We start from the raw sequence: 21,839 nt of genomic DNA, 5'->3' as shown, positions 1-21,839 counted from the left end.
TGAGTGGTTTAAATCACAAACGTTCAATATATTATTATAATGCAAAAACGTATGCGTGCTTATGACGTGGTGTGCTTTCCATGGGCTATTGCATTTCCCACGCGGCATAGCAAGGGGACTCGTTGTGGGAGGGAACTCAGCACCCCCGCTCCGTGGACAGCGCCGCGGCGAGCCGAGCGCTGTCCGCACTGCGCGCTCCGCTCGCTTGGAGGCGCTGCTGCTACTGCTGCTGTCGATGTGACGGTGCGAGCGAGCGAGTAGGCCCCTTGCTCGCGTTTCTCTCTCTTTCTCTGTGTGGTTACCTCTCTTGTTGATTTGGGGGATTTTTGATCGTTCCGCGGTGGCGCCGCTGCCGACACGGAGCGCCACGGAGCTCTAGGAGAGCTCCCCTATCAGCCAAGGGCGACCTCCAGCTCGCATGCCCAGGCAGCGGGCCCGGGACCCGCCGTGTTTATTGCTGGACGCGAGCTAAGGTACACAGGCCGGCCGAGCTGCGCCGTGCGGGCTGCTGCACGCCATCGACGTTGTTATTGTCACGCAGCGCGGACGTCACGCGGAGCCGCGACACGGCTGTGGGTCGTAACGCCCGGAAGCCATTCTTCGTGTTAAATCCGCGCTGGATCAACACCTTCACACGCCGTGATGCCACATGGGGGGGGATGTTGTTTTGACCACATTTAACCGCGATGGTCATTGCGGGTTGGTGAAGGGAGGGGAGTCGAGGTCACAGGGACCGGTTCCGACATCGCTGGCCACTTGAGGTTAGCCGTGGCCGACAATCCTGCTCGGGCTGGCGTGGGTTCACAGTCGCTGCGCATTCACCACTGCGCCACCCACCCAAGAGTTGATTTGCCAATGCTGTCCACATCATGTACGGCGGCATCGGTGGTCAGCTGGCTCACGCCGATGCGCCTGGCTGCACGTGACAACACGTACTGTACTCGTCATCAAAACACAACGTAACCACCAGCGCCGGCTACTGGGTCTCTGCGGCGAATTCTGGCACCTAAGATTGTGTTCGTGGCCGAAACGTCTTGCCAATGTCAGCACCCACTCAATGCTCCCGCGCGGTGAGATGCGAGCTCGTCACGGCGGCATTAGCAGTGCCGCAGCCGTCTCACGTATAAACAACCGTGGGCCCTCCTTAAACAACCCTTCATCAACTGTGCTGGGGTTTTACTCCGGTCTGGACGTGGGTTTCAGTATTCAGCGCTGCTGTACCGTCGCGTTTGGAGGATATAAACCGGTTTCTTGCAACCGATTTGACTCAACATCGCAACTGGAGTGCGAGATTGTCGATGTCGTGATGGTCGGCACTCTGAATCGATTTGAAATGTCGCGTTAACTTGATTCTACGGCTGGTTTATTGCCGACCACCGTGTGCCCTGCGTGTGTACACACAGCGTTGCGCTGTATACGTGTGTGTGTGTGTGTACACACGCACGCTTACACACACGGTGTGCACTGCACGCTACACGTGCAGCTACACGTGCAGCGTGCGTGGTGTGTGCGGCTGTGCCCAGTTTGTCCACTCCACGTTACGCAGCGGGGTTCGACTGAGCTCACGCGGTCCAGAGGAGGCACGGCGCAGGTCGAGACGGCTCGAAATGCCCCAACAACACTAACAACAACACCAACAACACCACCAACAACACCAACAACAACACCAGCACCACCAACAACACAAACAACACCAACACCAACAAAAACACCAACACCACCAACAACACCACCAACAACACCAACAACATCAACACCAACAACACCAACAACACTAACACCAACAACACCAACAACACCAACACCACCAACACCAACAACACCACCAACAACAACACCACCACCAACAACACCACCACCACCACCACCAACAACACCACCACCAACAACACCACCACCACCACCAACAACACCACCAACAACAACACCAACAACACCAACAACAACACCACCAACAACACCAACAACACCAACAACATCAACACCACCAACAACACCAACAACACCAACAACACTAACACCAACAACACCAACAACACCAACACCACCACCACCACCAACAACACCAACAACACCAACAACACCAACAACACCAACACCACCACCACCACCAACAACACCAACACCTCCTCGTGTGCGGGAAGCCGCTCATGCGGCAGCTGGTGGATGTGGTTGGGAGCGGTGGCGCAGTGGTTAGCGCGCTACGCTGCGCTACGAAACCCGGCGACCCGAGTTCGATTTCCCGCTCACGGCCAACACCGTTGACGATTATTTGAACCGGTCCTGGGTCTCCCCTAGGTCGACTCTGCCTCAAATGAGTGCATCACGCGATGGGTAAACATGCCACTAGAGAGACAAAGGTGGCCGGGCGTGGTGCTGGCCACCCACCCCCTCACGTGCCGTGCCGGCCTTCATAGGTGATCATTAACGGCACTTGCCCCAAACGTCTGTTAAGGCTATACGGGGGAGCTTTGTCTTTGGTGGTTTTAGTGGGGTCCATGCCCATGGTAGTGGTTTAGTTGGTGGTTGTAGTTTGGTCTATGACGATGATGATTGTGGTTGAGTTGGTGGTGGTTGTCGTGGTGTCCATGGCGATGGTGGTGGTTGAGTTGGTGGTGGTTCTCGTGGTGTCCATGGCGATGGTGGTGGTTGAGTTGGTGGTGGTTGTCGTGGTGTCCATGGCAATGATGGTGGTGGTTGATGCGCACGGTGATTTTCGTGTCCAGGGCCGGCGGTGGTGCGGAGATGGCCGGGCTTTACCAGAGCCGGGACGAGCCGGGCTCCGACAAGTTTCTCAACCTCAAGGACATGCGCGAGGTCAAGGAGGACACCACCATCGACGAGAAGATCTTCCTGCTGGCCTGCGAGAAAGGTGCTTTTCTCTCACACAGGAACGATGCGCAGCTGCGGCCCCGCATCAATCCGCCGCTGGGTGAACGCCTCCCAACGCGCTGTGTTTGGCCAAGACTCAAGAGCGCGCGCCGTTTCACCAAACTTGGCCATCCCGACCGGCGCGGGTGCGGGACCGCTCGCCGCTCGCAGTTGCCGTGGCCGGAAATCAGAAGTCGCGTCTGCCGAGTTGACAGCTCAATGCCGCTCGGTGGCATCTCGACTCGTTTGACGAACAGGTTGTGCCTGTCCGCTACGTTGGCAGAATCTGTGGCTTTCAAAGGCTAATCAGGAATATTTTAAAAAATTTGGCTTGGGTTTAAAAAAAATAGAGGTTATACTCTTTGGTTCTTTCGGTAAAGTCACGTCATTTGAAATCAAATAAAAACAAATCACGACGTTTTTGAAACAACAAAAAAATTATTGCTGTGGTTTTCCCACCTGATGATGATTGCTTGTGTTGCAATCGAAACGTGATTTGTTTTTTATTTTATTTCTAACTACGTGACTTTACCGAAAGAACCAAAGAGTATGGATTCCTGCAGTCACGAAAGCTTCAAATCAAAATAGAGGTTACCCCACTCTGCTTTCAATGTCCCACTGTTCTTTCGACTTGAATCGTTTTCCTTTCCGCTGATCAGCCCCCACGGCAAGGTGCTTTACCTACCTATGGTGGAGATTGATTGCAATCTCCAAACATCCTTCGAGAATCTATCGATCGTTACAACATGTCCAGATTATGAAGCCTATCTGCGCAGATCGTTCACGTTATATATGTCCGGTGAATAATTCATCAAAATTTAATTAAGTGAGAAAGCATATGAGCAAGTTGGATCTGCTGCAGTCATTGGTGACTGGCAAGTGTTTGTAATCCTGGGGAATACATAAACAACGGAATGTAAAAATCCATTGCTCCTCTCTATGTATTCACGAGGGTAGTGAAAGCCACCCAACTTGCTAATTATTGTAAAAAAAATTACGAAGAAAATATTCACTGAGTTCTGATGTTTGGTTAATCCCACCGTTGAGAGTTTCTCTTCATGCGGGAAAAAACCGGAGAACTCGCAGCACCGCACTGCATGGTAGGGGTGACGATCAGCACCGCCATCAAGATCTCCTGCCCGTCCTGGCCATGCTTAGTTTATTCAGCAGCAGCAGCAGCAGCAGCTGTGCTCAGTGAGTGAGTAAGGGCACCTCCACGTGGCCTAGAGCAGGATGAGAGCATCAGACCATGCAGTGTGGTGGTCACATGGCACAAGCGTGGTAGCGGTTGTGCATTCCTGCTGTTTGCGAGCACCACGCTCTGTTTGCGAGCAGCAGCACATCACCACGTGCCGTTTGCTAGCAGCAGCGCACCACCAGCGCTGTTTGCGAGCACCACGCTCTGTTTGCGAGCAGCAGCAGCGCACCTTCACGCGCTCTTTAACCCCGTCATGCGCTAGACAAGCTCCCGCTGCGACCGCGGCCTCCTTGCGTGGCCCGCGAGGCTGACTCCGCCGTGGCCGCCACCGCCGTGCGTGCCGCCCCCAGGCGACTACTACATGGTGCGGCGGCTGCTGGAGGAGCGGGGCCGCTCGGGCCTCAACGTGGACTGCCTGGACGTGCTGGGCCGCAGCGCCGTGAACATCTCCATCGAGAACGAGAACCTGGACGTGCTCGTGCTGCTGCTGCAGCACTCGTGCCAGGTGCGGCCACGCTCAGGGTGACGGCGACGATTCGGACCCGCGGCAATCGAGCCTCCCTTCCCCCAACACCTACACCGATTCAACTTATACTTGTTGATTGATTCGACCAGGTAAGGCCCACTGAGGTATTTATATAGCTCGTTTTTAGAAGCCTGGTCACAAATGCACCTCCGATTAAACAATTTTTATTTTATTTTACCAGGCAAGGCCCACTGAGCTATCTAGCTCTTCTTCAGAAGCGACCTGGCCACAAGGGATAGCAGCTCAACGAAGTGGCTTACTAATGCGTGGACATGTATAGCAGCCAAATACTCTAAAAGCGCGATGTCGATTCTAACTGTGGAGGTAAAAGCCGGAAGACCCGGATAAAAATCCAAACGACCTCCTGTATACTCGGCGAGCGAATTAACATCGTGTCACCGCGGCGCCCCAACACCTGCACGTGTCCCTTCTTGTCCGCTCGTCGGCGACGTCGAGGACTGCATGGCTTGTGGCCGCGTGTCCCCTTGCCCTGGGCGCTCTCCCTCCTCGTCCCTTCGAGAACTCCTGCGCCACCGCCGTCTCTCCGTCCGGCTCCTCGCTCCTCCTCCCGCTCGCGTTCCCGCTCCCCGCGGTGATCCTTGTCGTCGTCGTCGTAAAACGATGAATGGACGGCGATGACGGCGGTCTGCGAGCACTTTCGGTGCTCACGACAACTCTTATAGCGTGCGTTAGGGGCGCTGCGGTAGGGGTCACCGTCGGGAGAAGGGCAGCAGGAGTAACGAGAGGAAACAATTGGGGATGGTGCAGGTGATTCGTGATTCACCGCTCAGAGCGCCTTGCATAACACGCAGAGATGTAGGTACCGTACGTTGAAGTTCTTTCGCACCGTACGGAGCCAACCGCGATAATCGGAGGTGCGGGGCGAAGGACAACAAACTAAACACTAAAAGTACTTCTGAAGAAATGAGTTTTCAATCTAGATGATGGTTTCAAAGTGCAGAGCTCCACTGGCTTCCGAATATCGGAAGGAAGGAAGAAAGAGCGTTCGAAGGCGGCCGCAGAAGCGCATCTGAAACAGCAGCAGCGGCAGGGAAGTCAATCGCAGCCCTGTGCAGAGCCCTGTGCAGAGCGACCAATTATCGAGTCGCGAGCGGGCGAATTCACCCCGCCACCAGAGGCACACGGGTGGGGGGGTGAGGGTGCAGTCCGGTCCGACTTTAAGTCATGGCCGCCAATGCTGACCACGAGCTCTCGCGCCCTGTGCCGACGGCGAGCAGGCCAACGACGCCCTGCTCGTGGCCATCGACGCCGGTGTGGTGGGGGCCGTGGACATTCTGCTCAACCACCGGCCGCGCCGCGCCTCCAAGCCAACCATCGAGGTGAGCCCCTCCAGCCGCCCGCCCACCCACCCACCCCTCCATCCACCCGCCCACCCACCCACCCCTCCATCCACCCGCCCACCCACCCACCCCTCCACCCGCCCGCCCACCCACCCACCCCTCCATCCACCCGCCCACCCACCCCTCCACCCGCCCGCCCACCCACCCACCCCTCCATCCACCCGCCCACCCACCCGCACCGCTGGGCGCCGCCCGCATCGCGCGTACGGCACCAGCCGTGCCGTCGGGCGTGCCGTGTGGTGGTGCCGACGCCACGCGCGCATAACCGGTATCGGTTTATCTTCTTGGTTCTTTCGGTAAAGTCACGTAGAAGGGAAGTAATAAAATAATAAAAATAAAACATAATAAAATAATTCTCACGACGTTTCGGCCACAACGCAAGCAGCCGTCCTCAGGTGAAGAAACGTCGTGATAATTATTTTATTATGTTTTATTTTTATTATTTTATTACTTCCCTTCTACGTGACTTTACTGATAGAACCAAGAAGATGAATCCCTGCAGTCACGAAAGCTTTAAATCGAAACGGTATCGGTTTGTGAATCTAATTTGTGACCACCCGCCGTTAAAAGCAACATTTCTCGAATTCTGCAATAAAGGAATCGTTAGGTCCCTAGGGGGCGGACTACAAGCTGTAGGTAGAAAACAATTTAAATATAGGGTTCACATTTGGAATTTAACATCAAATCTCTACGCCGTTAAATACAATTCAGCCGTGAAAAGTGACGGGCCGCCGGTGAGGACGAGCTCTATCGGTGAGAATGTGATGGATACGTTGGCACGTGTAGCCAATATCTTGTTGGTAGGTGGTGGGTCAAGGACACAGCTTGCAGCTGTAAAACCACCACATGGCTGAACACGTGCGCTATCGTGGATCATTTGAGAAGGGTTGCGACCAACGTGTGAATGAGCGACGAGAGACATCGCAATGAGGCCAGTACGCGGACCGACCAACTGAATGCGACAAACACATTCCCGCACGTCGGAGGTTACAGCTGAGGGATGAAGCCTCCAGGAGCCTCCTCTCATCAGAGCCACTATTTTTGGAGTTTGCACGTTCTCCCCGTGGCCGCGTGGACTTTCCTCGGGGTCCTCCGATCTTTTCCTCCGCCTTTAGAATCAACGTGCGTTCAGAGCATTTGGCTGCCATGAATGCCCACGTGATGGTGATAAGCCACTGCATTGGGCTATCATTTGTGGCCCTGGTCGCTTCCGAAAAAGAGCTATGTAGCTCAGTGGGCCTTACCTGGTTAAATAAAAATGATGTATGTAATGTACAATAATATATTGAGGGTGGAGTTGCATACCTGGCAAACCATACTATTTGCCCCGTATTTTTGTACAGGGAAATTGAGTTTTCAGGTCCATACGGCATAGAGCCATTTCAATACGGGCAAAAAAAACCCGTGTCTATTTGTTTGAGTTTCTTCCTTGTGATGGGACTTTGTCGGATAAACCTTGAGATTTATAAGGGTACGAGGTGGTCAATAAGGTCTGAGCTGGGTCTGCAATAAGGTAGGGCACTGATAAGGGGTTGACAGGCGTGGAGTTGATCCCGCGACGCCCGTCTCCCCCCCCTCCCGCCACGCGATGGCGCCACTCGCCACGCAGAAGCTCATGCAGAAGATGCAGAACCCCGAGTACTCGACCAGCATGGACGTGGCGCCCGTCATCCTGGCCGCGCACCGCGACAACTACGAGATCCTCACCGTGCTGCTCAAGCAGGACATCTCGCTGCCGAGGCCGCACGCCGTCGGCTGCGAGTGCTGCATCTGCCAGGCCAAGAACCGCAAGGACAGCCTGCGACACTCCCGGTGAAATATTTTTTCGCCGCTTGCGTAAAAACACCGGTGCCCGTCGCGTTCTTTGCCGAGGACTCGGTCCGTCCGGCGGCTGAGTACCCCCCTCCTCCACCCCCCTCGATCGCAGGTTCCGTCTGGACATTTACCGCGCGCTCGCCAGCCCCGCGCTCATCATGCTCACCGAGGAGGACCCCGTGCTGCGCGCCTTCGAGCTCAGCGTGGACCTCAAGGAGCTCAGCCTCGTCGAGGTCGAGTTCAGGTCAGCCCAGCGCGGGGTGGAACGCGGCGCGGAGTGCTAGCACGGGCAGTCCCGCCGAGAGTAAAGGGCCTAGGGGTGAGGATGGAGAAGCACGTGGCTCAGCATAGTCGAGGCTGGATCACAGGACACGTGCGCGCCCGTAGCCACCGCGGCCGGGCAACAGCCCCCGTTGTTTTCATCGCGGATTGGACCTCTTACGTCCAAGCGGTGAGCTTTGGGAAATCCTCGGGGCGAAGCAGCGTGGAGCCGGCTGAGCGGGAACGTGGCTGTGCCCAGGAACGACTACGAGCAGCTGGCGCAGCAGTGCAAGAGCTTCGCCAAGGACTTGCTGGCGCAGGCGCGCAACTCCCGCGAGCTGGAGGCCATCCTGAACCACACGGCCAGCGACGAGCCCGTGGACAAGCGCGGCCTCTTGGAGGAGCGCATGAACCTGAGCCGCCTCAAGCTGGCCATCAAGTACGACCAGAAGGAGGTACGTACGTACGCACGCACGGATGGGCGTGTACGCTGAACTTCTTTCGCGCCGCACGTAGCCAACCGCGCTAGTCGGAGGTGCGGGGGGAAGGACAACAAACTAAACAACAAAAAGTAGTTCTAAAGAAATAATTGCTTTCCATCCATATTTAAAAGTTGCATAGCTCCAGTTGCTTCTTAATATCGGAAGGAAGAGCGTTCCAGACGGCGCATCTTAAAGCGCCCCATGCGGTGACCGTCTTTGTTCGATGGCCCAGCCAATGACCGGAGTTTGCGTGATGTTTTATGCTCCTTGACAAGATCAGCAAGGTACTGTGGTTCATTTGTGGCAAGCGCTTTGTGTGTAACGAGTGTGATGACCTCATGTATTAGTTCGGCAAACCCGGAAGCCAATGCAGCTCCGCAAGTACCGAACGAACGCCGTCGGGGTACAGAGGATACCAGCGTGGTCTCGTTTGTTCAGGTTACAAGTTGATTTTGATTGACCCAGGTGAGAACGCGAGAGACCAGGAGAGGAGTTCTCATTTGCACGACCGATATGGAGGAGGAACCACAGGCAAACGCGTGCGGACGCGACAGTTGAATTTGTTTGGGGCGCGTCAGGCGGTGGAGGGTCTTAACGACACAAACTCGGTTCGCTGTTTCCACCGGAGGCCTCGCGCGAAGAGCGATCGCGAATCATCTCGCCCCCCCCCCATCAACGCGGAACGCTCCCACCGCTGGCTCAGGTCCGTCAACAGATGAGGGCCACCTCGATGTCCACTCGTCCCGACTTTCCTCCAACAATCTTGTCGTTCATCTTCTTGGTTCTCTCGGTAAAGTCACCGAGGACGGCTGCTTGCCGAAACGTCGTGAGAATTGTATTTTATTGTGTTTTATTTTTATTATTTTATTATTTCCCTTCTACGTGACTTTACCGAAAGAACCAAGAAGATGAATCCCCGCAGTCACGAAAGAAGCTTTACATCGAAATCTTGTTGTCGTTGTCGTTTGTCTGCAACTCGCTTGGGCCCTGGGCCGCCCGACAGTTCGTGTCGCAGTCCAACTGCCAGCAGTTCCTCAACACGGTGTGGTACGGCGAGGTGTCGGGCTACCGGCGCCGGCACGCCGTGGCCAAGGGCCTCACCGTGCTGGCGCTTGGCCTCGCCTGGCCGGGCCTGGCCCTCGCCTACCTGCTGGGGCCGCGCTCCCGGCTGGGCCGCGTGGCGCACGCCCCCTTCACCAAGTTCGTGGCGCACGGCGCGTCGTACTTCACCTTCCTGCTGCTGCTCAACCACTACTCGCTGGTGTACAACGAGGACAAGAAGAACACGATGGGACCCGCGCTGGAGCTGGTCGACTACCTCATCATCATGTGGATGGCCGGTGGGTGCGGGCCCCGCGCGGCGCCTCCGTGCGCAGTCCTCGTCGTCGCCGTCGCGGCAACGAGCCTGGCGACGAGTGTCGTCGTCGTCGTCATCATCACGGTGATGCCACTCGGGTGCCAAATGTCACCTGCTGATTGTGTCACTATCTCGTGCATCCCCCCCCCCCACGTGCCCTGCGCTGCCGCCCTCGTCCCGGCCCCGGCGTCTTCCTCTGTCGACCCTCGGCCCGCGGTGTGGGGGGTGGGGGGGTCGACGCGCAGGGCTGCTGTGGGCCGACGTGAAGAAGCTCTGGTACGAGAGTCTGGATGACTTCATGGCCGAGTCGCGGAACCAACTCAGCTTCGTCATGAACTCGCTCTACGTGGCGACGTTCACCCTCAAGGTGGTCGCCAACTGCAAGGTGAGCGCGGTGGCGCTGCGCCGTGGTAATAATGATGATGATGTACAATTACGAAGCGCGTTTCACCTAGAGGTCGCAAGCCGCCGCACAGAGCTAAAAGCAATTCATTAAATAACGAAACGCAATTCTAAAGCCGAATATCAGCAAGCAGGCTCGTGATTTAACCACATTCAGAGCACGTCTCCACCACCCCCCCCAAACCACCCCCGCACCCCCACCCACCCCCCCGCCCCCCACCCACCGCCCCCCCCCCCCCGCAGTCTCCCACCCACCCTTGTGCTCCCCCCCACCCACCCCACACCCCAACGCCCAACCCCACCCCCGCGCTCCCCACCCACCCCTACACCCCCCACCCACCCCCGCACCCCCCCACTTCCGCGCCCCCCCCCCGCACAGTTCCCCACCCACCCTCGCGCCCCTCACCCACCCCCGCCCCCCCACCGGCGGGGCTGAGAGCTATAAATCCCTCCCGCGGCCGACCGTGTGAGCTGGCAGCCAAATGACGGAATGCGCGCGGCGAGGCCGCGTTGTGTCCGGTGAGCACTCGGTGGATTAAAAAGACTGGGGGCCGCCGTCGACGCGAAAGAGCCACGGGGTGGGGGGTGGGGGGGTGGGGGGCATTGCGCCCCGCGTGGGAAGTCTGACCGGGTCTTCCGCTGGCTACGTTGCGGTTCGAAGAAAGTTCAACGTACGGCAGGGACGGCGCTCCCCCCAACGGTGATGTCATTCCACAGCAACGCCGCTCGCTCTCTGGAACAAGAGGAACATTTTATTTTTTTATCCAGTAGGGAACAGAACGAATTAACCCTTGACAATGACGCTGCTGGATGAAGGCCTGCCAATGCTGTGCGAGTCATGGAGAGGGTGGCCCATTGTGGTGGGATTTGGCCATACTTCACCGATCTGGTCAGAGCAGCTGAGCGATGTGGGGGGCACAGAAGTGCTTCAGCTATCGCTCGCCACTTACGTTAGCCGGGACCAGGAATGGAACTCGGGTCTTCGGGGTTCGTTGCAAGTTAACCACTGCGTTGCTGCTGCTCATACGTTCAGGAGCTAGTGTAATATATATATAAAATAAACCCTCCTTCAGATTAGTGTACAAAATGCACAGCATAAAAAAAACATTAATTGGCCAAACATCCCAAAGTAAAACTCCCTCGAATAAACCTCTCGAGCCGAAGTGAAACCTTCCTGGTGACACCATTATTGCTCTGCACGCTATCGATAGGCAGGCAGCCTTTCCTTCGCTAAACCGTCTATCCGTATGAGTAACCCAAGTATCGCTTACGCATCCCAGCGGCCCCCACGATCTTCGGGGCGATTTGAAGCCAAGACAAGCAAATCTCTGGAGCGGCTTCGACACACAGTGAGTCAGGCTCGCTGGAATCAATGCTGGTGACCTGCCAGTTTTGTGATCAGCAAGGGCCCTCTCTTGAACACGTACTGTGGGAAGGAGGCGGGTTTGCCCTCTTATCTTGCTACGAATTATTCTCCACAACGGCGATAACGATTACTTGGCGTAGCTTACCGTAATTCATCGATGGCGATATAACTTTAACCGGCGTGTGCGTTTAATTTCGCCGTTCCGTGCTTCAAATGCAGTTTTCACCAAGGATATCCGATGCAGTGGCGTTCCCGTGTGTCTGTTGGCTTTGCCAGTGCCTAGGAACGGAAACAGCTCTACGCTCCTGAGTGTCACACGGAGTCAAACCCAGGCCCACGCTGCAGCCGAAGATGCGATTCCACCACCACGCACGCTGCACGTGGCAAAACAAAGACAAAGATCCCCCGTATAGCCTTAACAGACTGTAGGGGCAAGTGCTGTTAGCGAGCACCTACGAAGGCCGGAACGGCAAACGAGGGGGGTAGGTGGCCAGCACCACGCCCTGCCGCCTTTGTCTCCCTAGTGGCGATGTTTACACGTCACACCAGGTACTCATTTGAGGCTGAGTCGACCTAGGGGAGGTCCAGAACCGGTTCAGATAATCGTCACTGCTGTTTGCCGTGAGCGGGAATCGAACCCAGGTCGCCAGGTTTGTAGCGCAGCGCGCTAACCGCTACACTGCCGCTCCCCACACATATACCCACACACATACATATACACACACACACATATACACACATGCCCACACAGACATACCCACACACACATACACACACACACATACACACACAAACATACACACACATACACACACACATACACACACACTAACACACACACACACATACACACACACATACACACACACACATACACACACATACACACACATACACATATACACACATGCCCACACAGACATACCCACACACATACACACACACACATACACACACACACATACACACACATACACACACACATACACACACACATACACACACACACATATACACACACACATACACACACACATACACACACACACATACACACACATACACACATACATACACACAAACACACGAGGGTTTTAAACATCACAAACGCCACGCGTAGCACCAGCTGGAGAGGGCCGAGACTGGCACATTTAATAAAATCTGTCAATACCGAGAAAAAAAAGCCCCATCATTAGTGAGTAATAGCACCGGCCCGCAAAAGTTTAGAGTTTCAAACACTCGACGGAACACGTTAAACAACGCACGGCTTGTCGGCTGCTCGCATTCACTCAAATTCACTTTGACGGTGACCCTGAGCAAGAGGACCACAATGCACTTCTTCAGGATCTGCTGATGGTTGTTGCATTATGCGCAGGGAAGGCTGTGTGCTTTTTGCACCTCTCTCTGTTTGTATTTCTTGTTTAAATAAAACTGGGATCTTTTTTTTAAATTTAGGACAAACATAGAGCGGCTTCAAGCATGGTCTAGCCTCGACATATTGGCGGTGCACCGGTGCAGCATAACAACACACTGGCCCTATAACACAGTCCGGCGATGTCACTGTTGACCTTGAGCGAGCCGTAGGACTCTCCGTCAGAAGTTGCACTTAGATTCAGCAGCCGCATTCCCCATTCGAACGCGTGACACCATGAGTCACGATCTTTTGATGGTCACCGTCCACCAATAAATTATTGCGGCAACGAATCGAGGAACGATGCGAGCAAGTCCAGGGCACGAGGAGTCAAATGTTGCCGTTGGAACACGGAGCAAGGCAATCGTCATCAGGCTCGGTGCTGCGATACGGCAACACGCCCCGAAGCTTCGTGTTCAGCCGCACGTATAAACGTTCCGTCTTACGACTGCTTAGACATCACGAGAACTGATTCTGATGCACCACCACCCCGCGAGATTTTATGACCGGGGAAAATAATGATTGCGAAAAATTTGCTGATTTTTTTTTTATACCGTACATCACCACCGGTGTACCGCCAATATGTTCGTTTGTTGAACAATGTTGGTCAGCATGAAATTATAATTCTCAGGCTCAGTGAGATTGCACCGGCGTGTTCTACACCAATACGTATTAGACAGCTGGCCAAAGCGAACACGCGCCAAACGATCGCTGTCCCACTCTCAAGCTCAACGCTTTTTATTTTGCAGGGCTTGGGAAAGCCCAGAGCGTCTTGCACAATTTCTATCTATTTCGTTATTGTGCAAAATGTGGTAGAAACCTTTCAGGCGGAGGCCGTAACCGTGATGGATGACATGGCCGTCTGTCCGATAAGTCAGCAGCAGCAGCAGTGATGTCATCAGTCGCGGTTTGCCTAAAAACCTGGACGCGCCAAAGTAAATTCAAGACCTTTCCCTGGCTGACGAGGCGATTGAACAGCCAGACGAAGATGCCTGCTGGCTGGAAACGAAATTAACTTTTGGAATTCCCATTTCCCGTTGTTTCTGTGGAGGGATCCCTTCGCGTGCATAGCACCGCCGTGACGTATGGCATGAACATCGTTTATGGGGATTTTTTTCTTTCTCCAGTAACGCAATAAGCCACTTGCATGCGGTATGTAAGTATGTTGAACTTCTTTCGCACTGCAAATCGGAGGTGCGGCGAGATGGGGGAGCCTCGAATGTTGATACGGCGAGCGATGAGACCCGTACGGTCAGAGTCCGTACACCTCCCGCCACGTGTGTATCTAGGCATGCTTAATAAAGCATGGGGCCGTGTAGCTTGCTCGCGTCTCTTGGCAAACGTTGGATGTTGTCGTTGTTGTGGAGGGCACACAAACCTGCGCGCGGTGACCCGCAGCCCGCGCGTCTCCCCGCCCCGTCCCGCAGTTCCACGCCATCGCCGAGCGCAAGGACTGGGACGCCTTCCACCCCACGCTCGTGGCCGAGGGGCTGTTCGCGTTTGCCAACGTCTTCAGCTACCTGCGGCTCTTCTTCATGTACACCACCAGCTCCATGCTGGGGCCCCTGCAGGTACCCTACCACTGCCAGCGAAAATATTATTAAAATTATAATTATTTTTATTTTAAACTTGTAACGCACCGGTATTCGCTCGATCTCGTGGGGAGAGAGGATGACTCAGAGGCGCGATGAGGAACCACGAACAGGCGTGAAGGCAGCAACCAGACGGTGAGCTCGCGCAACCGACAGTTTCCCAAGCTCTTCGGTCCTCTATGTATGACGGTGTTTACATGTGGGCGGAAACCGGAGCACCCGGAGATAACCCACGCGTGCGAGGGGGAAACACTCGATTCCATACATATGGATGTATTCCCACATGTTTAGTGTAGGGTATGGCTCCTCTTCGACGCCCACAGGAAGGGAGTTTAGCAACATCCGTGCGGTGATCCACCAACCCTAGCTGCTGCCTCCACAGCGCCGGGTTACGGGCAGCCACACACGTGGCCAACCACAAATAATTACACAAGCCAGTCACGTGTTGATCAGATTCCTCACCCCCATTCAGCTTCAGTCTATTCACGACCGAATTCCACGGAACAATCTTAAGGAGCCTCATCGGTCACAAATCGGGTCGACACTTTGGCACGCGCGGGCAGACGTCTTCGTTTTCACGTGACAGTCTTGTGGCTGCGTCGGCCTCCGGCCGTGCTACCGCAGATCTCGATGGGGCGCATGCTGCGTGACTTCGTCAAGTTCCTGGGCATGTACCTGCTGGTGCTCGTCTCGTTCGCTGTGGGCCTCACCCAGCTCTACGCCAAGTTCCCCGACGAGGGCGCCGACTGCCCGGGCATCTTCTGCGAGCGGCAGAGCAACGACACCTTTCACTCGTGAGCCCTCGCTCGCTCGCACGCTTGCACACTCGCACGCCCGCTTGCTACAACTATTTAAACTATTTTTTATTTTGACCAGGTAAGGCCATCAGTGCTGGGTCACAGGCCGCATGCACAGCCATCACCGCCCCGGCCATCTCTAAGCCAAAATGCGAATCCCACGCCGCGAAAAACACAAACCCCAGACCCAACACTGTCCTCACCACGGACATTGTAACTCCACGCTGAGCCCACTCGTGTGCCTGACCACAACACAGACACCGTCTGGGTATAACAACGATAAACTATTGTTTATTTTTACCAGGTAAGGCCCACTGAGCCTACATAGCTCTTTTTCAGAAGCGACCTGGCCACAAATAACAGCTCAACGAAGTGGGCTTATCAACACGTGGACAATATAGCAGCAGCCAAATACTCTAAACGCGTGATGTCGATTCTAAATGTGGAGGGAAAAATCGGAGGACCCGTAGAGAAATTCACGCGACCACAGGGAGAAGATGAAAACTGGTGTCAGGGTCGGGATCTAACCCACGACCTCCTGTACACAAGGCGAGGTAGTTAACATCTCACCACCGCGGTGCCCCAAATGATAGCACTGACTGCCACAAATACCGCTGAGCTGCATTGAGTCAGCCACTAGCCACTGCCTTGTAAGCCGTGGTGAGTCCACCAGCCCCACACCCCTTGTGTAAACGAAGGCTTGCGGGGTGATGCGTTACGACAGCGATAATGATGACGCTGCTGCTGTCGCTGTCGCTGGGTCCCAGTTGGTTCGCCACACGCCGTGCCGCGCCGTTGTGCCCTCTCGTTTCGTACGTGCGCATGCACGTACCGTGTGCTGAGCTTCTTTCGCACCGTACGTAACTATCCGTGGCTAATCTAAGGTGCGGGGGAAGGACAAACTAAGCACAGAAAGCAGTTCTAAAGAAATGAGTGTTCAATCGAGATGATGATTTAAAAGCGCGTAGCTCCAGTGGCTTCCTAATGTCGGAAGAGCGTTCCAGACGGCCGCAGAAGCGCATCTGAACGCACGCAATGGGGTGACAGTCTTTGTTTGATGTCCGCTGCTGGGAAGAGACCCATCGAGACCCATTCTCATGTATGTTGAACTTCTTTCGCACCGTACGTAGCCAATCGTGATAATCGGAGGCATGGAGGGGGAAGGAGAACAAACAGACGTCCGCGGAAGCGCATCTGAAAGCGCTCGATGCGGCGACCGTCTTTGTGCGATGGCCAACCAATTTCCCTGACCCGACCTCTCCCGCGCTCCCTTCACGCCCCGGTGACGCTCCGCACGTTGCCGCCGCAGGTTCCTGGGCGCGTGCTCGGCGCTCTTCTGGTACGTGTTCTCGCTGGCGCACGTGGCGCTGTTCGTGACGCGCGTCTCCACGGCCGACGAGCTGCAGTCGTTCGTGGGGGCGCTCATCGTGGGCACCTACAACGTCGTGGTGGTCATCGTCCTCGCCAAGCTGCTCGTCGCCGTGCTGCACAACAGCTTCCAGCTGATCGCTGTGAGTGCTCGCGGGGCGACGCGAACGCCACGACGAGTCGAAGGCGGCGGCACCGTCGACGGCGGCCATGCCGGGGGTGGTTTTCCACCAGGGGTGGAGAACCTTGACCTTGCTGAGGGTTGAGTCGCACTTTAAACACCGAGTCCCCACGCGACCCGGTGTTGAACTTGGACCGCCGGCTCGAGCTGCGACCACAGCGCGTGGCCTGGGTGTGACGCTAAAATTAGACGCGCGGTTATTTGTTGCCATTATCAAAACTTTCCTTCGCTCCCCCCCCCGACACGAGTGTCCAATTAGCGTGGCGAAGTTGCTCGCAGCGATGGGCGGCTGTTTCAAAGCTGTCAGCCTCGTGTGCAGTGCCGATTCCTCGCCGTCGTCAAATGACGAACGCTTTTGGAAATCTCGCCGAGAGCGGTGCGCCCTTGTGCGTGCCGGGGATCGGCCGCGGGAGAGAGATTTTAAATGAATAAATAGTGAGTCGGCCATGGCCTTATAAGCCAGCGGCGGTGAGTCTCCCAAAAAATGCCTTCGAGCGGCCTTTAGCGCCTCACCCGTTAGGGGTCCACTCTCAGAATGTTGGTCCTATGTGTGTGTATGTATGTTGAACTTCTTTTGCACCGTACATAGAGTTAAACAGATATATATTTTAAACCTAAAATTCACGTGAATGAAGTGCAACACCGAATGCGATTCAGTTTGTTGTTGTTGTGCGCAGTTACCGATCACCAGATTCAAACCGTCGCACTCACTGGGAGCCCAGTCTAGTCACGGGCGGCCGCTTGGATCCAAAAGCCGAGGATCTCAACGGCGCCAGCTCAGCGTCCTGACCTCCGATCCACCGCGCCGTCTCACGCTGGCATGCGTCTGTCCGAACACGTGCTGCAATATCCCCACCCCCCCCCCCAAGCGAGCGTCCTCGCCCACTAATTCCGCCGCCGCCATCCCTCGCCCCTAAGCAGGACCACGAGGACAAGGAGTGGAAGTTCGCCCGGGCAAAGCTGTGGCTCAGCTACTTTGACGACAAGTGCACGCTGCCGCCCCCGTTCAACCTGCTGCCGCACCCCAAGACGGTGTGCTACGCGCTGGGCGGCCTGCGCAAGCTCGTGCTGTCGCACACCGCCAGCGGCAGGGCCAAGCGCGAGAGCAGCGTCCGCGTGAGTCTCCCCCGGGGGGCATGGCGGGCGGGCGGGCGGGCGGGCGCCGAGCTCCGTGATTTGGCTTCGGCTAGGGCACCCTGGGGGTACGCGGGAGACATCTCTAGGGGGTACGTGAGGCACGTCACTAGAGGGTACGTGAGATGTCGCTAGGGGGTACGTGTGACGTCACTAGGGGGTACGTGTGACACCACTAGGGGGTACGTGTGACGTCACTAGGGGGTACGTGAGGCGTCACTAGGGGGTACGTGTGACACCACTAGGGGGTACGTGTGACGTCACTAGGGGGTACGTGTGGGTCTCTGCTCGGCGTTGTGGTTCACTCCACGTAGAAATTCGCGGCGAAATCGGCTCACGAGCACGAAAGACGGACCGCGGTCGCGACCGCCATCGAGCGGCGTTCACGCTGTGCTCATTTTGTCCCCGCCCCCCCCCCCCAGGAGTGGCGCAGCGTGCGTGCGCGCCGCGCCGCCAGCTACCAGAAGGTGATGTGCTGCCTGGTCCACCGCTACCTTATGGCGGCGCGGCGCCGCCGGCACACGTCGGAGCAGGCCACGGTGGAGAGCCTGAGCGAGCTGCGCCAGGACCTGGGCAAATTCCGCAACGAGATGCGCGACCTGCTGGGCTTCCGCACCGCCAAGTACGCCACCTACCACACCCGCAACTAGGCGGCCGCTCGCCCCGTCGCTCGTGAACTACATTAGCTCAAGTAACTACGAAAAAAATATTTTAAAAAATATTTCACGTTTGTCGAACGAAGCGGAACAACGTGAACGTCCGGAACAATCCCCAAATCCGAGACCCAGCACATCGCACCTGCTGACTTTTGACGGCTCCGTCTCCTCCTCGGTGATGCCGGTGGTGCAACCATCAACCGCACCATCAGAACATCATCACCGGGCCGATGCGCACCACATCTCCTCCATGAATGGGAAATGAAAGACGCGAGCCACAGTCGTCCAATTGTCCCGTAAAAAAAGTCCCGTAAAAAAAAATCTACATTCATACGATTACAGTGGTTCCCTGGTTGAACGTTTTCTCACATCTCACGTTGGATTTGGATCGGTGTTCCCTGAAGAGAAGAGATATCGAGGTTTCACTGTCGCCGGCTCATTCTATGCTCCGGTGAATCTCCAGCGCTTGTTGATTGAGAGCTTGTACTCAACTAGCGGCGCGTCCGGTCCGGTCTATCGCGCTACTCGTGGCCACCGACGATTCCTCCAGGCCATCGATGATTCCGTGTGGCCGTCAATGATTCCGTGTGGCCGTCGATGATTCCGCATGGCCGTCGATGATTCCGCGTGGCCGTCGATGATTCCGCATGGCCGTCGATGATCCCGCGTGGCCGTCGATGATTCCGCGTGGCCGTCGATGATTCCGCGTGGCCGTCGATGATCCCGCATGGCCGTCGATGATCCCGCATGGCCGTCGATGATTCCGCGTGGCCGTCGATGATTCCGCGTGGCCGTCGATGATTCCGTGTGGCCGTCGATGATTCCGCGTGGCCGTCGATGATTCCGCGTGGCCGTCGATGATCCCGCGTGGCCGTCGATGATCCCGCATGGCCGTCGATGATTCCGCGTGGCCGTCGATGATTCCGCATGGCCGTCGATGATTCCGTGTGGCCGTCGATGATTCCGCGTGGCCGTCGATGATTCCGCGTGGCCGTCGATGATTCCGCGTGGCCGTCGATGATTCCGCGTGGCCGTCGATGATTCCGTGTGGCCGTTGATGATTCCGCGTGGCCGTCGATGATTGCCGGCGCAGCGTGAGTGTCCAAAGCGTGCAGGTGAACCGTGCGATGCCCCCTCTTGGACTCCTCTCCTCAAATGTATTTACATGATTCGTGGTGGCACATCTCAGTCCGATACATACGATACATTGTCAATGCCCTGTGCCGTGCCCATACTGTGCTTTGTGTAATTTGATGTCGTGATTATCAGCATTAATCAATACCATTTTAGAAATAAAACTTGAGGGTAACAGAAAGAAAAAAAACCGACGGTGTCGGAGTCTCTTCGTCTGCCACCCAGAGGCTGAGTGTTGCAGTCCCGTGGGTTGGCACGCGGTGCTTTACTCACCGATAACCACCCGCAGAATTTCTTACATTGTGTGCGTTGATTGACTCTGAATAACCCAACTAATGATAGCTACCCATTGTAATTGATATGCCTAGATTAACCCGCCCCCCCCCGCCCTGGTCTTCGCATCTGCTTGGCTCAGAGTGACGACATCACACTTATCCCCACCTCTAATCAAGACCGAACCAGGAGGAGGATTTCTCCACTACTCTGGCTCTCGCCTGATGATGCTGGTGGTGGTGGTTGTTGTTGTTGCTGTTGTTGTAATTACCTTGCGAAACGTGACGGTACTCGAATTGTAAATGTTGTAGTGGGTTTTACCCTCCAACACACAACCGGGAAATGCTGAACTAGTAACTAATCGGCACGTTTCGTTTACGTGACAAACCTTACGAATCAGCCTGTGTGTTGGTGGCTGGATTAACTACGCATTTATATTTACGACATCTGACCCAAGAAGAAAAAAAACTATTGTGGAGAACAACTCATATGCCTTTTGCCTCCTGACAAATTATCATCTGTTGTTCGTGTACGTGTCGCAACGCGTTCTTCGGGAGCTATCGGTGCCAGGGTCGAGGGCCCACAGCTGGCCACCACGAGACGGCTTCAGGAGAGAGATGGAGAGAGAGTTCGTGTCGGTTTTTCTCTTCCTGTTCTTTCGTCGAAGCACAGAACTACAGTCGTTTAAATATTTGGTGCATAATTTGGGGTTTGCTTGGCCACAATCGCACTACTGTGGCTTGTCTTAAATGTATCTCTATGGGTCTCTGATTCTCTATTATCTGTGTATCTCGATGTATATCTATGGGTCTGTATGTCTCGATGGGTCTCTATGGGTCTGTATGTCTCGATGGGTCTCTGAGTCTCTATGTATCTCCGCGAGTCTCTATGCATCTCTATGCGTGTAGATTATTTCGGCCGCCGCTATACATTTCCGCATGATGATGGCAAGCCACTAAGTTGAGCAGATATCATTTGTGGCCGGATCGATTCTGGTCAAAGATAAAGTTGACTTTTAGTCGGTGTGTCTCCATGTGTTTACGAGACGGTCTATAGTTTGGGCTGCACGGCCACAGTTACACGACTGCGGCTCGTGCCTTGAATGTTCCACTCTTGAAGGAGATGTGGTGCGCATCGGCCTGGCGGTGATGTTGTGATGATGCGCTTGATGGTTCCAACACCGGCGTCTTCGAGGAGGAATGTGAGAGCTAGGAGGTGCGATATTTTGGGTGTATCCTAGACGTTCGCGTTGTTCCACTTTGTTCGACAACTGACACCTTAAGACGGAAAAATAAAATGTGTTTTTTTCTCAGTTTACATTTTTATTTCCATTTCATCTTATACAGTGCAACAACCGAGTTTCAAAAAAACAACGTCGGTAAAGTGAAGTGCGCCATTTACAGAGAAACCTTCGTCGATGGTGGAAATGTGAGCCGCGGCTTTGAGTTCCTCTTGAGCACTTTCAACACGAGGCACTCGGCGCTCCTCTGCCGTGTCGACAGCGGAGTGCAACGCTCCGTGAAAATACCCAACGTGGCATTGTGCTGCACAGACTCTCACCTTCCCCACTCGTTTAATCGCTTCCAAGCTAGCGTGGTGATTTACGTGAGTATAATAACAACAACATTGTCTATACCACGTCTCGTAAAACCGC

The 21,839-nt window shown here is 55.2% G+C and overlaps 1 protein-coding gene across 2 annotated transcripts; it reads left to right on the top strand.

The window, feature by feature from the left end:
- Positions 1-222: 222 nt before the first annotated feature.
- On the top strand, positions 223-21,502 carry TRPC1 (transient receptor potential cation channel subfamily C member 1). 2 transcript variants are annotated; one of them, XM_078616633.1, is made up of 14 exons: positions 223-473; positions 2,727-2,872; positions 4,420-4,574; positions 5,834-5,935; positions 7,566-7,768; positions 7,884-8,015; positions 8,292-8,487; positions 9,518-9,854; positions 10,117-10,256; positions 14,478-14,621; positions 15,267-15,436; positions 16,749-16,950; positions 17,910-18,104; positions 18,545-21,502. In XM_078616633.1, the coding sequence occupies exons 2-14, from the start codon at positions 2,746-2,748 to the stop codon at positions 18,770-18,772; spliced, it is 2,331 nt and encodes a 776-aa protein (XP_078472759.1). In that variant the 5' UTR covers positions 223-473; positions 2,727-2,745; the 3' UTR covers positions 18,773-21,502. The 2 variants fall into 2 exon arrangements, with proteins under 2 accessions (XP_078472759.1, XP_078472758.1); XM_078616632.1 differs by having other exon boundaries at positions 17,907-18,104.
- Positions 21,503-21,839: the final 337 nt, after the last annotated feature.

Source organism: Lampetra planeri, chromosome 51 (assembly GCF_965212315.1).
Source record: "Lampetra planeri chromosome 51, kcLamPlan1.2.h2, whole genome shotgun sequence".
NCBI lineage: Eukaryota > Metazoa > Chordata > Hyperoartia > Petromyzontiformes > Petromyzontidae > Lampetra > Lampetra planeri.
The sequence above is the reverse complement of the archived record's forward strand: the minus strand, read 5'-3'. Positions and strand labels throughout refer to the sequence as shown.